Source organism: Neovison vison, chromosome 6, assembly GCF_020171115.1.
Source record: "Neovison vison isolate M4711 chromosome 6, ASM_NN_V1, whole genome shotgun sequence".
NCBI lineage: Eukaryota > Metazoa > Chordata > Mammalia > Carnivora > Mustelidae > Neogale > Neogale vison.
Window position 1 is genome coordinate 75738575 of NC_058096.1, and position 17779 is coordinate 75756353.

Below are 17779 nucleotides of genomic sequence, written 5' to 3' on the forward strand. Positions count from 1 at the left end.
CTTGTTCCAGAAAGAATTAATGTCAGTTTTCAAGCATATAGATAATATGGACAGAGTAACTAGCAGACAAGAATGTAGATAAGCAAGAGGAAAGCAAAAGGCAGGATAGAGATTTAAGAACCTGAAATGAGGCTAAAATGAACATTTGTCCCATATACAGTGATATAAGAAATGTGTGTGTGTATGTGTGTGTGTGTGTTGGACCTATATGATGTGCCACTAAACCTCAAGTCACAAAATCACATGTAGTAGGGAATGTTTAGCTTTGATAAATTCTTGACAAGTTAATCATTAAATATTCTACCACCAAAAAAAATCCCTTTATCCTTTTATTACTCATCTTCTTCATCCCTGCAATCTTTCCGTCTCCATCCACTTTATTAAAACTGCTCTCTCTGGGTTCACCAATGACTTTTATGCCAAATCAAAAGGTTTTTCTCAGACATTGTCTTTGGTCTTTTACCCGCATGGTAAAAACTCTCTCTTCTTTGTCATCTCTGACAATGCACAGTCCTACCTTTTCTCCCACCTCTGACAGCTTTACATGTCTCATTTTCTGACTCCTATTAGCTGTCTACTTGCCCTGATTCAGCATGTCCTGACTACTGGCCCTTGGCCCTTGACGTGTCCCTCTCTGTATAGACTCTCAAAGCAAAGCACCTCTCATAGGGCTTAGTCCCTGACTCCACGGCAGGACGCCTATAGCAACATCTACTAACCGAACCCACCACTAAGCCCTCACTCAGTGTTTGTTGTGGAGGAGAATCGGAAGACTTCAGTTGAACTTACAGCTTTGCCACTAATTAGCACAGTAACTTTTAGAGAAAGCACACGTTCTCTGCCTTTCTTTATATCTAAAGTTTAGGACCCAAAGTATAAGCTCCTTTCCCCAATTTCACCACCACAGTCCTAGTGTCAGAGCCTTGGTGCTTCCCTCCTCTTAAATGTGAGTCAGCCTGACATCCTGTCTCTAATTTCTGGGTTTCTCAGATTTGCCTCTCTCTTCCATTGCTGGTGGAGCTACTTAATACTGGGATTCTCAAAAGTGCCCGTTGGCACAACACCCTGCTTCTCCTAACTCCTTTCTGTATTTTATGCTGCTTGCTGCCAGATTAAACACTTCTGTTCCAGAACGTGCATAGCTCTGATTGCCAACATGTGAAGCCTGTGCTCTGTTGCCTCACCCCTAAGACCCTTCTCAGTCTGATCCCAGCTGTGTTTCTGATTGGTCTCAGTGAGTCTCCTCTGCTTTTCAGAGGTCTCCTGATATTTGTCTTCCCTGGATTAATCCCATGTTCATGAACCTGTGGCTTGTGTTTTTCTCCTGGTTTAGAAGCCTGGAATGTCTTCCCTTTCATATGACCATATTTCCCACCTCTTTGTGTGCTCATGCCCAGCATTCTCCAGAATGCCTTCCTCAAGCCCGTCAGCCTTCATTGAGCTGACTTACTATTAGAATAAGTATAAGTGCAGGCCTTATTTCTACTACCTTATCATGAATGCTCAGAGTGCAGAGGCAGTTCTGTGTGGGTTTTTTTGTTTTTTTTTTTAAGATTTTATTTATTTGACAGAGAGAGGTCACAAGTAGGCAGAGAGGCAGGCAGAGAGAGAGGAGGAAGCAGGCTCCCTGCTGAGCAGAGAGCCCGATGCGGGACGCGATCCCAGGACCCTGAGATCATGACCCGAGCCGAAGGCAGTGGCTCAACCCACTGAACCACCCAGGCGCCCCAGTTCTGTGTGTTTTTATATGAGCTAATATATGTAGTGACTAACTGAGCTACTTAAGTCTTTGATTTTCAATATGAGCTTGACTGCTTCTCAGAGACCTTCTAATTTTCCACTGCTTTTGGAGAGGGGTAAAGTTTCAAATCCTGATAGTACCAGGGATAACTCATTGACTGGGAAAGGGAGAAATTGCAAGGTAGGCTGATCAAGAACCTCATTACCCTCTGGTTAAAAAAAGGTGGACTGACTGCTTGAGGAATGATAGGGATGCTTTAGGCAAAGATATGAAGCCAACCAAAGACTTTTCCTCCCTTCTCCTTGAGGTTCTTCTTTCCTTGCCTTTCCTCCTATGCCCTGTGCTCATGGTGGCCAAGCAGTCTACTCTGGTCATGCTTGAGCCCCTAACCTCACATTTGAAAACCCGCATTCCTAGAAGGTCATTTTAGGAGGCCTGTGTGTTGTCCTTCACACACTCTTAACCATCTGGAACATTTTTGCTTTCTTTAGATCTGTAAAAATTTGGGGTTGGGTGAAGCCATTTCTAAATTGTCTTCTAGCTCTAGCTGTAAACTGTTACATCATGATTTGAGCAGCATAGGCCTAAAGAGCCGTCACCGGAATATTTTTAATGTATTCTTTTGTGTTTCATTAAAAAACTAGATCATAAATTGCTTGAGGACAAATGCCTCTTGTGTGTCCTTACTCACATAAGTCCCCACCATGTTCTGGGCAGGGCTGATTCCCTGGCAAGCGTGCAAAACAGTATGTGCTTTACTGTGAGGTACTGTGGGGACAAATCCTAGAACATCACTTCCTTTGATCAAAAACAGGGATGATAAATGATGTCAAAGTTTTGAGAGCCTCAATTAAAAATATCATGAAAGAATAAGCAGATATAATAAGAGAAGTAACAATAAATGCAAATTTAGCAGTGTAAAAAGCAAAACTGTTTAACTCAACAGTGTTTACAAACCGGACTATAAATTGGGAGAACTCAAATTCCATAGCAACGAGTGTGATAGCATAACATTACCTTAATGTCTGCTGATTGTCAGCAAAGATTCATTCACCTCAAGCAAGAATCTCTATAAAGTTTGAACCATTTTCCTATAGGGTTAAAGCAATCAGACAGTCCTTTGAGTTTGTTTTAATGGTGTATGGCTATAGCAGACACAACATGGAAGTAGAATATTTAAAGAAAGGTTGTAATCTGCCGATCGGGGATGAATGCCAACTCACTAATCTGTCAATCGGGGATACTGCACAGTAGCCACTTGCACTATTTAAAATATTAATATAACCAACAGTGTTTTAAAATGAGATTGCATAAAGCAAGCTCAAGACAGTGTGTGTATCATATGCTACCACTGTGTTCAAAGGAAGAAAAAGGATATGTACTTGAACTTGCTTCTGTGTATTCTTGAAATGTATTTTGAAAGAGAAAAACATAAACTGGACTGAGTCTTTCTCTTCTAGCCTGAGGATATTAACCAGTTATCCTGCTTTGAGTAAAGAGAACAAGACATGCAGGTCTATGGGCCATTTCTTACTTGTTAGTCTAAAGACCCAGATACCCGATAGGGGCATTGATCGTTTACATCCCCACTGAGGTTTCAGAAGTTTTAGTTTGGAAGGAACTCCTCCATTTTTTGCCAGTCTGGTACCAAAGAACCATAGTGCTGAGCAGTAGCTGGTATTGAATATGGTGGGCAGTACCGATGTCTATCTGGTAGTCCCTCAGTGTGTTGCAGTCATACATCTCCAGTCCTTCCGGGGTCCGGAGACAGAAGACACTCACAGGGAAGCCACATCTCAAAGCTACCAGGGTTCTCAGATCAGACACTTTTTGACCAAGAAGGGAAATGTTCTCCATCATTGGCATTGTCTCTTGGGTCACAGCATTAAACACATAGAGAGTTGGCTTGTCTTCTTCCTAAGGGAAGAGAAAAGGAGGAAACTCAGGAATAAGCACTATCTAGGGGTTGAAACAAGGGAAAACATTTTGGAGGGTGGCTCTGAGTGTCTCTAACTCCCACGACATGGGGGCTAAGGATGAAAGCGAAGGCCAGCTAAGTTCCTGACTCCTGGTCTGACTCCTGTTCTTCCATCCTGAGACTATTAAGGAGTCCTCCTGCTTTGAGAAAAATGAAGGAGACTTGGCAGGGCTTTGCGACATTTCTTCTTAGTCTGCAGATCCAGAAACACAAGACGAGTGTTGATAATTTTATCCACACTGCACTTATGGAGGTGTTCTTTGAGAAACAACTCTACCATCACGCTGGGCTCTGATTTGGAAGTACTATGGTTTCTAAACCCTCAGTCAATTTTTAAAATCCTTTCTGAGAGGTTATCTCTGGGGAGTGGAACTAAGTTCAATGTTGTAGGAGGGATGTTTTACTTAGCATTTTATGCTTTTCATTTTCTGTATGGTCTAACCTAAAAAATGTATATTAACTTTTACTGTTTAAAAAGGGAAGTTCTAGGGGCGCCTGGGTGGCTCAGTGGGTTAAAGCCTCTGCCTTCGGCTCAGGTCATGATCCCAGGGTCCTGGGATCGAGCCCCACATCGGGCTCTCTGCTCAGCAGGGAGCCTGCTTTCTCCCCTCTCTCTCTGCCTGCCTCTCTGCCTACTTGTGATCTCTGTCTGTCAAATAAATAAATAAAATCTTTTAAAAAAAAAAAGGGAAGTTCTAAATATAAGTGATAAAAATTTTCTTTTTTTTTTCTTTTGCAATATAAATAGGAAAGCAAGTGAAAGTGATACATCTCAAGTCAAGTTCAAATGGAAGGTTTGGGAAAAATATTAATCTTCCTGTTAACAACAGATGAATCAAGACACACCAAAGCTAGAAACATGGCAAACCAGGAAAATGGGAAGGGGGCAGAGAGGAGAAGACTATTAACGTTTTCAGTTTTTGAACCAAAAAAATGAAACTGCATGTACTTCCTCTTCATTGGATTCAGGGCAATCGTGTTTGTCTTCAGTGGCCTCTTGTCGGCTTGGCAGATATGCATGCTTGGAGCCGCCCCTGTCTTGTGGGAGTCTTGGAGAGGCACCTTAAGCAAGACTCACAAGTGGGCATCAGGCCTCTGGGTTTTCGGGTCTGGTGAGGGGGGCATTCCTAGCCAGTCATTTTTCTCTTGTTCAGCTCTATTCCATCCTCCCCCTTTCTTCTATCAAAATTTGCCTCCAGATTCCCCCAGGAGCCCCTCCCTGCTTCAGAACTGTAGTACATTACATTCATTCCCCTCCTCCCAGATCAGACACTGCCATAACATAATCAACATGCAGATCTCTTTGAAAGAGCCTTTAAGGAGTAATGAATGTTACAGCTGCAGTTTAGGCTGCGGTGCTTTGATCTGGGGCCCATTTCAGTGACTCACATAGCCAAAAGCAGGTTCCGGCCCTCTGCTTCCTGAGTCTAAAGTGCTTAGGACAGTTTTTCTCAACAGCTTCTCATAAACTCACTCAATAAAAATTGGAAGGACATAGGATTCACTCTTTCCCTTTCGATATGCTTGCGCTTTCCTATGGCTCCATTAAAGTCCATCCTAAATTCATATGGTATTTATAGGCATGAAGAAATTCCTACAAAAACTAAATAAAAAGATAGCGGGGTGGATAAAATTATATTTTAGGCAATAGCTTTTCCTTATTTCTTTGATGGTTACTCTGATTTCTTGTTAGCCCTTGGTACGGATACTAATTTATACTTAAAATTAAATGTGTAATGTGCAAAGAAAGTAGCAAAGAACCAAGTCACTCTTCATAGTGAACTGGCAACTACATGATGTTAAAAAAGTTAAGTTCAAAAGGAGCTTCTCAGAATACGAATAAACATAAGCATCTATAACTAGGTATATGTAAAACTCTTAAACAAGTAATAAGGGAGAACTGCAAAACATGGGAATGTTTAGATGAAACTAATAGTGCAAGTAAGAAAATATATTAGTTATTAATAAAGTTATGTTCTTAAATTGCAAGAAAATTAGCACCTACAGAGTTTCTTCTTTTTTTTTTTACGCCCCCAGGAACTTCCCAGGCCCATTTAATATATGATGTATCTGAAACATAGTTCCCTTTCTACTATTTTAACTCTATTTATCCACCATTTTATAAACCTTACTTTTGTGAGATAATGCATTTTAAGTTCTATTGAGGCACACCAATTGGGAGACATTTCTTCATGTTGGTTATTTGGAGAGGGAACACATTGATGTGGATTACCAGCAACTTGTCAACTCACCTTATGCACATAATAAAAGCATCTCTCTATCTACGTGATACCTCTCCTCAAATATTCTAAATAAGGAACACTGGTAGTTATACTAAAGGAAGCCAGATGTTATTAAATAAATAATACCATCAAAAATCATCATTGAAGGGGCGCCTGGGTGGCTCAGTCGGTTAAGCGCCTGGGTGGCTTCAGGTCAGGTCATGATCCCAGGGTCCTGAGATCGAGCCCTGCCTTGGGCTCCCTGCTCAGTGGAGATCCTCCTTCTCCCTCTCCTTCTGCCTGCCTCTCTGCCTACTTGTGCTCTCTCTATCTCTCTGTCAAATAAAAAAATAAAATCTTTTAAGAAAAATCATCACTGAAAATACATAAAATTAGGCTTTCCCCTTTACAAATAAACCAAGAAACCATGGTATGAGGTACATGTCTTACTTTTTATTGGCTTGTGACTGAATAGTATTGTTTGAGCACAGTTTATTTCTGAGTGTTTTTTTATTATTAACATATAATGTATTATTTGTATCAGGGGTACAGTTCTGTGATTCATCAGTATTTTTGTTGTTGTGTGTGTGTGTGTATATATATATACACACACAAACAATGCATTATATATATATATACAAACAATACATTATATATATATAACATTATATATAATATATATAATACATTATATATATAGTGTATATATATACACACAATATATATACAATACATTATATATATATATATTTTTAATAACATATAATGTATTGTTTGCCCCAGGGGTGCAAGTCTATGAATCATCAGGCTTATACATTTCATAACACTCACCCTAACACATACCCTCCCCAATATCCATAACCCAGCCTATCCCTACCTCCCCACCACCCAGCAACCCTCAGTTTGTTTTGTGAGATTGAGTCTCTTATGTTTTTGTCTCCCTCCCGATCCCATCTTGTGTAATTTTTTCCTTCCCTAGTCCCCATGACCCCCCGCCCTGACTCTCAAATTCCTTATATCAGAGAGATTATATGGTAATTGTCCTTCTCTGATTGACTTATTCTGCTTAGCATAATACTCTCTAGTTCCATCCATGTCATTGCAATTGACAGGATTTCATTTCTTGGTGGCTGCATAATATTCCATTGTGCATATGTGTGTGTGTGTGTGTGTGTGTGTGTGTGTGTGTGTGTGTATACCACATCTTCTTTATCCATTCATCTGTTGATGGACATCCAGGCTCTTTCCATAATTTGGCTATTGTGGACATTGCTGCTATAAACATTGAGGTGCAGGTGCCTCTTTGGATCACTACATTTCTATCTTTGGGGTAAATACCCTGTAGTTCAGTTGCTGGTTCATAGGGTCGTTCTATATTCAACTTTTTGAGCAACCTCCATACTGTTTTACAGAGTGGCTGCACCAGCTTACATTCCCACCAACAGTGTAGGAGGATTCCCCTTTCTCCGCATCCTTGCCAGCATCTGCCATTTCCTGACTTGTTAATTTTAGCCATCCTGACTGGTGGGAAGTGATATCTCACTGTGGTTTTGATTTGTATTTCCCTGATACCAAGGGATGTTGAGCAATTTTGCACGTGTCTGTTGCCTATCTGGATATCTTCTTTGCAGAAATGTCTATTAATGTCCTCTGCCCATTCTTGATTGGATTATTTGTTCTTTGTGTGTTGAGTTTGGTAAGTTCTTTATAGATTTCAATACTAGCCTCTGATCCGATATGTCATTTGTGAATATCTTCTCCCATTCTGTTGGTTGCCTTTTGGTTTTTGTTGGCTATTTCCTTTGCTGTGCAAAAGCTTTTGATCTTGATGAAGCCCCAATAGTTCATTTTTGTCCTTGCTTCCCTTGCCTTTGGTGATGTTTCTAGGAAGAAGTTCCTGTGGCTGAGGTCGAAGATGTTGCTGCCTGTATACTCCTCAAGGATTTTGATGGATTCCTGTCTCACATTGAGGTCTTTCATCCATTTTGAGTCTATTTTCATGTGTGGTGTAAAGAAATGGCCCAGTTTCATTCTTATGCATGTGGTTGTCCAATTTTCCCAACACCATCTGTTGAAGAGACTGTCTTTTTTCCATTGGACGTTCTTTCCTGCTTTGTCGAAGATTAGTAGACCATAGAGAGTTGAGGGTCCATTTGTGGGTTCTCTATTCTGCTCCATTGATCTATGTGTCTGTTTTTGTGCCAGTACCATACTGTCTTGATTATTACAGCTTTGTAATAGAGCCTAACGTCTTGAATTGTGATGCACCCAGCATTGGTTTCCTTTTTAAACATTCCTCTGGCTATTTGGGGTCTTTTCTGGTTCCATATAAATTTTAGGATTATTTATTCCATTTCTTTGAAAAAGTTGATGGTATTTTGATAGGGATTGCATTAAATATGTAGTTTACTCTAGGTAACATAGACATTTTAACAATATTTGTTCTTCTAATTCTCAAGCATGGAATGTTTTTCCATTTCTTTGTGTCTTCCTCAATTTCTTTCATGAGTGCTTCTGAGTCCAGATCCTTTGCCTCTTTGGTTAGGTTTATTCCTAGGTATCTTATGGTTTTGGGTGCAATTGTTATGGGATCAACTCCTTAATTTCTCTTTCTTCTGTCTTATTGTTGGTGTATAGAAATACGACTGATTTCTGTGCATTGATTTTATATCCTGCTACTTTGCTGAATTCCTGTATGAGTTCTAGCAGTTTTAGGGTAGAGTCTTCTGGGTTTTCCATGTAAAGTATCATATCATCTTCAAAGAGTGAGAGTTTGACTTCTTTGCTGATTTGGATGCCTTTTATTTCTTTTTGTTGTCTGATTGATGAGGCTAGGACTTCTAGTACTATGTTGAGCAACTGTGGTTATAGTGGACAACCCTGTTGTCTTCCTGACCTTAGGGGAAAAGCTCTCAGTTTTTCCCCATTGAGAATGTTATTTGCTGTGGGTTTTTCATAGATGGCTTTTATGATATTGAGGTATGTACTCTCTCTCCCCACACTGTGAAGAGTTTTGATCAAGAAAGGATGTACTTCATCAAATGCTTTTTCTACATCTATTGAGAGGGTCATATGGTTCTTGTCCTTTCTTTTATTAATGTAGTGTATCACGTTGATTGATTTGTGGATATTGAACCAACCTTTCAGCCCAGGAATAAACCCCGCTTCATCGTGGCAAATAATGCTTTTGATGTACTGTTGGATCCTATTGGCTATTATTTTGGTGAGAATTTTCACATTCATGTTCATCAGAGATATTGGTCTGCAATTCTCCTTTTGGGTGGGGTCTTTGTCTGGTTTTGGGATCAAGCAATGCTGGCCTCATAAAAAGAGTTTGGAAGTTTTCCTTCCATTTCTATATTTTGTAACAATTTCAGAAGAATAGGTATTAATTCTCTTTAAGTGTTTGATAGAATTCCCTGGGGAAGCCATCTGGCCCTGGGCTTTTGTTTGTTGGGAGATTTTTTTATTACTGCTTCAATTTCCTTGCTGGTTATGGATCTGTTCAGGTTTTCTGTTTCTTCCTGGTTTGGTTTTGGTAGTTTACATGTCTCTAGGAATGCATCCATTTCTTCCAGATTGTCAAATTTGTTGGCATATAGTTGCTCTTAATATGTTCTATAATTGTTTGTATTCCTTTGGTGTTGGTTGTGATCTCCCCTCTTTCGTTCATGATTTTATTAATTTGGGATTTTTCTCTTTTCTTTTTGATAAGTCTGGGCCAGGGGTTTATCAATCTTATTAATTCTTTCAGAGAACTAGCTCCTAGTTTCATTGATCTGTTCTACTGTTCTTTTGGCTTCTATTTCATTGATTTCTGCTCTGATCTTTGTTATTTGTTTTCTCCTGCTGGGTTTAGGCTTTCTTTGCTGTTCTTTCTCCAGCTCCTTTAGGTGTAGGGCTAGGTTGTATATTTGAGGCCTTTCTTGTTTCTTGAGAAAGGCTTATAATGCTATCTAGGTCCTCTTAGCACTACCTTTACTGCATCCCAAAGATTTTGAACTGTTGTGTTTTCATTTTCATTTGTTTCCATGAATTTTTAAAATTCTTCTTTAATTTCCTGAATGAATTTCATTCATTCTTTATTAGGATGCTCTTTAGCCTCCATTGATTTGAGTTCTTTCCAACTTTCCTCTTGTGGTTGAGTTCTAGTTTCAAAGAATTGTGGTCTGAAAATATGCAGGGAATGATCCCAATCTTTTGGTACCACTTGAGACCTGATTTGTGACCTAGGATGTGATCTATTCTGGAGAATGTTACATGTGCACTAGAGAAGAATGTGTATTCTGTGCTTTGGGATGGAATGTTCTGAATATATTTGTAAAGTCCAAGAGGTCCAGTATGTCCTTATTTCCTTTTTGATCTTTTGCTTAGATGATCTGTCCATTTCAGTGAGGAGTGTTAAAGTCCCCTACTATTATTGCATTACTGTTGATGTGTTTCTTTGATTTTGTTATTAATTGGCTTATATAATTGGCTGTTTCCATGTTAGGAGCATAAATATTTATAATTGTTAGATCTTGTTGGTTAGACCCTTCAGTTATGATATAATGTCCTTCCTCATCTCTTATTACAGTCTTTGGTTTAAAGTCTCATTTGTTTGATAAAAGGATTACCACCCCACCTTTCTTTTGATGTTCATTAGTATGATAAATGGTTTTCCACCCCCTCGCTTTAAGTCTGGAGGTGTCTTTGGATCTAAAATGAGTCTCTCGCAGATAGCAAAAAAAGCAAATGGGTCTTGCTTTTTTATCCAATCTGATACCCTGTGTCTTTTGATTGGAGCATTTAGCCTATTAACATTCAAGGTAACTATTGAAAGATATGATCTTTTTGGAAACATATTTTCATTTGTAAATTATACATTGTTTTTAAGTATTTTTTTTTTTAAATTTAAGTAATTTCTACACCCCATGTAGGGCTTGGACCCATGACCCCAGGATCAAGAGTCACATGCTCCTCCGACTGAGCCAGCCAAACATCTCTCATTTGTAAATTATACATTTTTCTTTTTCCTTTCTTTTTTTTTTTTTTTTTGAGAGAGAGAGAGAGCACCCGTGAGTGGTAAGAGGAGGCACAAAGGGAAAGGGAGAGAGAGAATCCTAAGCAGACTCCACATCTAGCAGAAAGCCTCATACAGGACTCAGTCTCACAACTCTGAGATCATGATCTGCGCCAAAATTAAGAGTTAGACACTTAATTGGCTGAACCACCCAAGTGTCCCCCACCTCACACTTTAGAAGGCATGACCTGTCAGAGAGTTGCTTGTTAGCCCTCTTTGTAGCAGGACCTGGACATGTGACCAGAGTGCTCCCAAGCTAGCCTACTCACCAGCTGTACTTTGAATTAGGAGCTGGTAAGGCAGAGAAGCAGCAGACACAGGGCCTCGTCCCTGGCAGTGGCACATCTGCAGCATTGCTTGTCTGGCAGCAAGGCTGGAGGCAGGATCCATTGCTGGCTTTGAGGGCTCAGAGGTGGCTACAGCTGTGGCCTTCTTGGACTAGTTCTGGGGCATGATGAAGACATTGTTTTTGACTGCATACTCTCTGAACCTGCTTATCTAGTCTTCTTGTCAAGACTGTCAACTACTGGGGCGCCTGGGTGGCTCAGTGGGTTAAAGCCTCTGCCTTCAGCTCAGGTCATGATCCCAGGGTCCTGGGATCGAGTCCTGCATCGGGCTCTCTGCTCAGCAGGGAGTCTGCTTCCCTTCCTCTCTCTGCCTGCCTCTCTGCCTACTTGTGATCTCTCTCTCTGTCAAATAAATAAATAAAAATCTTAAAAAAAAAAAAAAAAAGACTGTCAACTACTGACTAGCCTTTCAGTGCATTTATTTTCTGCTTAAGTTGTCCAGGCTTTGTTTCTGCTGATGCTTGCAATTAAGAACCTGATGCTGGAAAGGAAAAAAGACAAGGATGTAGGAGCACCTTGCCTTGAGGGTACAGAGGGAGGAGAGATGCCCCAGTAAGGGAGGAAATCCTAACCCTGAAATGCATCTTGATACCTTGCTATGATGTTTCTGATATCAAACATATACCTTCTTGTTAATTTTCAAACTTCACCTCTCAGGGACTTTGTCAACTTATTCATGCATCACATTTTTATGGAGAGCCTACTATATGCCAGGTACTATTTTCAGCACTGGTTTCAACAGTGAACAAAACTCAGGTAATAGTTTCCACAGTGACACTTGTTAGAATGAAGGAAGCAAATGGGATAGTACTTCTGCATGCCCAGCAATAACCTGGGTCCTTCCACTGCATCATGCCGTGACTTGTAGGAACATAGCAGTCTGTGGCAGCAGTAGCAATGAATGGGCAGGATTGACTCCTGCGTTAATAGAACTTGAATATATATCTTATAGAAGATATTTCTTATGGTTTCTATAGAACTTTTTCCCCTGAGAAGGAAAAAATAATGCAATATTCTTTCCCCACTATTCTCATATTGTGCCCCTCATTCACTTTTCCAGATGTTTCTACATTACTATTAAAAGAGAAGGTATTATACACAGGAAGGCTGGAAGATATATTGACTATTTAAAAAATGTATTTAGGAGCAGTTCATCTCTTAATTTATCTAAAATCTTTTCCTCTTTTCACACAAGCAAAATGTAATTCACACAAAATATAAGCATAATAAAGAAACCAAATATTTTGGGTTTATTTTGCATCACATAATGTGTACTTGTATTTTTAAAAAGAGTTTATTTATTTGAGTGAGAGAGAGGGTGTGCATGTGCACAAGTAGGGGGTGGTTGTGGGAACAGGGGGAGAGAGAGAGAAGCAGACTCCATGCTGAGCAGGGAGTCTAACGTGGGCTTGATCCCAGGACTCTGGGATTGTGAACTGAACTGAAAGCAGACGCTTAACTGATTGAGCCACCCAGGCTCCCCTCTACTTATATATATATTTTTTAAAGAAAATTGCTTACTTGGCAAATTTTTAAACTTTGCAAAAGCATCTTGTTTACATCTTGTTATGTCTAAGTTGTGCAAAATAAATAAAGAAACTAGCTTTCCAAGATTCTCAGAAGGTAGAACTAACTGCATGAAGTAGTAGCATGGTTAAATAGGAAAGGTACTACTTAAATTTGTATATATCTAATTGTGCAATAAAGCAACAATATGACTTAGAATGCAGCCTTTTGTTACATAAAATAGATTAGATAGCTTAGAACTGGTCTGACTGCATTCTCTGAGGCATGGGATATTTTCACGAAGAATTTTTGTCATTGTAATCCCATTTTAGACTACTATTATCCATACTTAGTAAATAGTGTGGAATTTTGAAATGGGCTTCTTTTTTTAATCATTTAATCTAAACAGGAATTAAGTCAGGATGAAAAAACCAATATTTCTGGTCTTTGGAGGTAATTCTCTTCCTTCAGATTCTAGATACTGTTTTTCTTCCCCAAACCAGTCATATGAAATTTTGTAAATGTGTTTCTACTGGAGAAGGTGAAGATTAAGATCACTATGATTTCCATGGAACATGAATGTTTTTATTTAAACCCTGTGTGTTGGCCAGTTCTGTGATGTGTAATTATATGCTGCCTCTCTTGAGTAAACCCATTTTACCTCTATATTCTATTTTTTTCCACTGAGAGTTTAAACTCCAGGGAAAGGTCAGAGTTCAGTGCAAAGATAGCTTGCACCATGGTCATAGATGATGTTTTATTGGCAGAATTTATGGAATAGTTTTCTAAGTAAAACTATGAAATAGGTTGCCTCTGGGGAGGAAAACTGGGGGCCAGAGGAGGGAGGAAGACTTTTTACTGTATATACTTTTTATATCTTTTGTTATCTATGTGAATGTACTACCTATTAAAAAATAAAGCAAAGTTAGAATTTTAAATTAAGGGAAAGAAAGCCAGTGCTGAGTTAAATAATAGTATGCTATTCATACTCTTAACACACATTATGTACATCCCTGAATAGCTGTGACTCAATCCCGTCCCTCCAGCTGCTCAAATATCAGTAATAAACTTGTGCCACTATCTCTAGGTAAGCAAGCAACAAAGTCTCAAATATCATTATTGACACTGGAAAATTCCAGGATATTTTAAAAGGTTTATCCTACACAGTACCAAAAACATGATATAAAAATATATTTAAATACATAAGGAAAGACATTTAAGAAATGAGATAAAAAAAAAGAAATGAGATGGAATTTAGTCTACCTAAAGGAGTATTATACTATAATTTTCTTAGTCTCAGAAGGAGAAAAGAAGAAATCAGAGTTGTCTTTATTTATCTTTTTGATAATTAAACATTCTTCAAGAATACAACAATAATACATGAATAAATGCTCATAAAACATTACAAACTCATGTACAAATATGTTATTTTTATTTACTTAAATGGAATCATACAATGCTAATTTTTCTGTGTCCTGTTTTTACTAGTTAGTAATAACTATTTTAGATTTTTTTGAAACATAGACTTCCCACTTAGTCAATCAATGAAATATGTTAAAAAACAAAAAAGTTAGCTTTGGCTATCATAAAAAATTTTTTAATGCTAAAATGAGAAAATTAGTGCCCCATTTAACAGAGAATGTGTACTTAGTTATTTGGTTCCTTGAGTCTCATGTTTTCATATAGAATAAAGAACTAGTATTGAATAACATTTCTTCCCTAGAAATCAACGCTTAAACTCTTTAGGTCACCTGTCTCCTTAAGAAATTGTCAGAAATTAAAAAAAAAAAAAGAAATTTTCAGAAATTAAGGATCCTCCTCCCAGAAAATCTCTAGGCACATAATTTTGCATATTTTGTAATTTTAGGGTTTCGTGAAGTTCTTAAAACCCATCCAGGGACCCCCAATTAAACGCCACTAATTAAGGACACTATAAGTGGGAAAGGCTGTCTCCAGGTTGTAGGTATGTACATCTAATTCATGAATGACTACTCCGGTTGAATTTAGATGTAGAAATTGCCCTTTCATTCTTATTGTTGCTGAGAATTTCTTACCTCTCCTCACTCCCCTGCCCTTATTCCATTGGGGATCCAAGGAAGTGACTGAATTTTCTTTCAGCATCAATATTTCAGATCCATCCCTGCTCTCATTCCAGTATTGGTTTGTGAGATGTTCTGGGATGACAGTTTGGGGCAGCAACAGGAGAAGGAAGGGAGATAAAGAGTTAACAAGAGAAACTCCCTCTAGTCTCTACACCTTACTTCCCAGTACATCAGAAATTGTGCATAAGACCAGTTAGACAAATGGAAGAGAGGAGAAAGCAAGAAGAGAAAACTTCTCCCTAAGTTATGAAATGACTTTTGTTGAATTATCCACAACTTTATTCAAAATGAGGTAGATATCTAGAACAATTGTTCTGATCATCATACCTTAACAAAGCATTTGAGAGTTGAACCAAAAGATATTCCAACATCAGCAAGACTCCAGCTGTCCTTTAGGGCTGCGCCAGCATATATTAGCTCCAGATACCACCTTCCTTGTTCATCTTCAGAGAGAGGAATGTGGAAATAATCCTTAAAAATCAATAGCATATTATGAAAACAGTATATCTCGATGTTACTCGATCCCCAGTAATATCATCTCTCTTCTTTTACATTTTTTTTCCAGTGAGCATTATAAAAGTGTTTTGGACAGATGAAGAAGTATGAGGCAGGGGTTCTTAACTTGGAGCCTATAGACCTCTCCAGAAGGTTATGAATAGGGTTTAGATGGGAAAAAACTATGTTTTGTTTTTATTAACTGTAAATGAAACTGAGATCTTCTTTCAATTATGTATGTAGGCAACAAACTAAAGAAGCAGTAGTTGGCTGTACCTATGACTTCGTCACCAATAGAAATCACAGATTATTTTTATATCATTATAGTTGTTGCAAAAATCTCAAAATATACTGATCACTATTTTGAAATTGCAAGTTATTAGATGCATTGCTAAAATTTGATAAGGTGTAAATAAAGAAGCCCACCTGCACTATATCACAAATTTGTTTTTTAATGTTTGAAAATTATTTTCCAATATAGCTATGGTTTTCTTTTCTTTGTATGTATTTTATTGTATGCATTTGAAGACATTCTGTGGAGTCTATAGGTTTCACCAGACTGCCAAAGGGATTCAAGACATAGAAAGATTAAGAGCCTCTGTGTTAGAAGATCTAGGTTTCAGTAATCACAGTAATCTCTATTAACCAATGTAACTGTGATTCAATAAATGCACCTTACTAGATGGGAATGATCATCTCCAAGTTAAATACCATCTGATAGTCAAGACCTAAATATTTGTCTTAATTTCATGTATTATTTCCTTATGAGAAATCTACTGAATCCAAATTATTTCTTATTCCAGTTCTGTAATTGTAGGTGAGCTGGTCAACCAGCTTCAGTCTCTGAGCTTCAGTCTCCCTGGATGCAAAATGAGGCTGTAGTTAGGGTTGTTTGAAGTCCTCTCCACCTCGAAAATCCTTTGTTATCTTTACAGTTGTTCACTCACGAAATGTACCATCCAACAACCGGCATGCTCTACTTAGCTAGTTTAGAGTTAATGTCCTGTTTTTGTCCTTTTATGAAGAACAAAAGGACAGTGCACAACCCACACACTTCATAAGGAGAAGTCAAATTTTTTTTTCCTGAGAATTTACTGACTCAGTTTGCTTCCTGTCTAACACCTCCATGGTTACTATCTTCTTATCAAACTGTTGTGTAAGCAAATAATGATATTTTCAAATAGTTTTAGTTTCCCCTTTGCTGAAAATGTATCTAATAGTATCTCTACCCCATGTATAGTTTAAAGCCACGGCGTAGTTAAAATCAGTAGACATCTTAGTGGCTTGGGGACAAAGTACATACCTTTATCATCAGCTTGACAGCTTCCACAGTTTCATCTGTTGCAACATCAAATGGTTCGAAAGATCCCTCAAAGGCTATGAAAATTCTCATTCTCTCAAGAAATAAAACAAAGCAAGCAAGCAAGCAAACAAAAATCCCCAATCCTACAACTTTTTTCAAAGAATTGGGTAGCTGGAAAAATTCTATTTCACAATTATGGACAAAGATGATGGCCAGAGGCAGCTGTTTCCAACTAGCTTGAAAGTTGAGCTGAGAGAATGTGAAGAGACAAGTCCTGCTATCTGAGTACTGGGCAACACAGACAGCAGCTGTATTGGCGGAAATGTTTTCCTCACCAATGGCAGGCAACAGCCCCTTGTTCCTATAGTACAAAAGTACAGAAGCTAGCAAACTTGACAATGGTTGGGGCAAGTATGAACAAGCACCAAACAAGTATTGCAGAAAGGCCACACATAAATTATACTTTTGTGATGTGACCATCATCCAGGGTCTCTTGAATCTCTATTCACTCAGTGCAGCTGACTGAAGGACCCTTCAAAATAGAGATGTTATTGGAATGTACTGGCACACAGTGAAGCAAAACAGATTTGATTTTAGTGAATGTGGTAATCCTGAAAGTTCTCCGTAAATAACTCTGAGCTGAAGCATTCTGGTTTCCATAACAACTTTGTGTACTTGTTCCCTGGCGGTATTTCTAATCCTGCCACGGGGTACAGAACAATGCCCACTCGCACCAGGGAGATGAATGCGTAGGCAAATGTCTGTGGTTTTCCCTTATCCTCTCTGTGTAACAGAACCTGCCCAATAACAACATGTAGTTGGTATGTCTTCTAGTCCTTGCCTTTATGTTATTTATAACAATTTACCATTGTTATCTTCTTCAGCTTCCCTTAGCATTGGTGGAAAATATTTCAAACCCCACTCAATAAATGAGCAAAGGTATTAAGCACAATTACTCAAGTTTATAGAGTAAGCATTGTACTGGAACTTAACTCTAAGACTCTTCCCGGTATGATACACTTG

General features: G+C 38.6%; 1 protein-coding gene across 1 annotated transcript in view; it reads right to left on the bottom strand.

The window, feature by feature from the left end:
• ANKUB1 (ankyrin repeat and ubiquitin domain containing 1) overlaps positions 1-16931 on the bottom strand; it is a 32080-nt gene extending 15149 nt beyond the window's left edge. The window contains exons 1-3 of the mRNA XM_044255082.1: positions 16757-16931; positions 15286-15429; positions 3442-3658 (exon numbers count right to left, since the gene is read on the bottom strand). Coding sequence (XP_044111017.1) covers positions 3442-3658; positions 15286-15429; positions 16757-16846 — 451 coding nt within the window. The 5' untranslated portion in view covers positions 16847-16931. The remainder of the gene's footprint in view (positions 1-3441; positions 3659-15285; positions 15430-16756) is intronic.
• Positions 16932-17779: the final 848 nt, after the last annotated feature.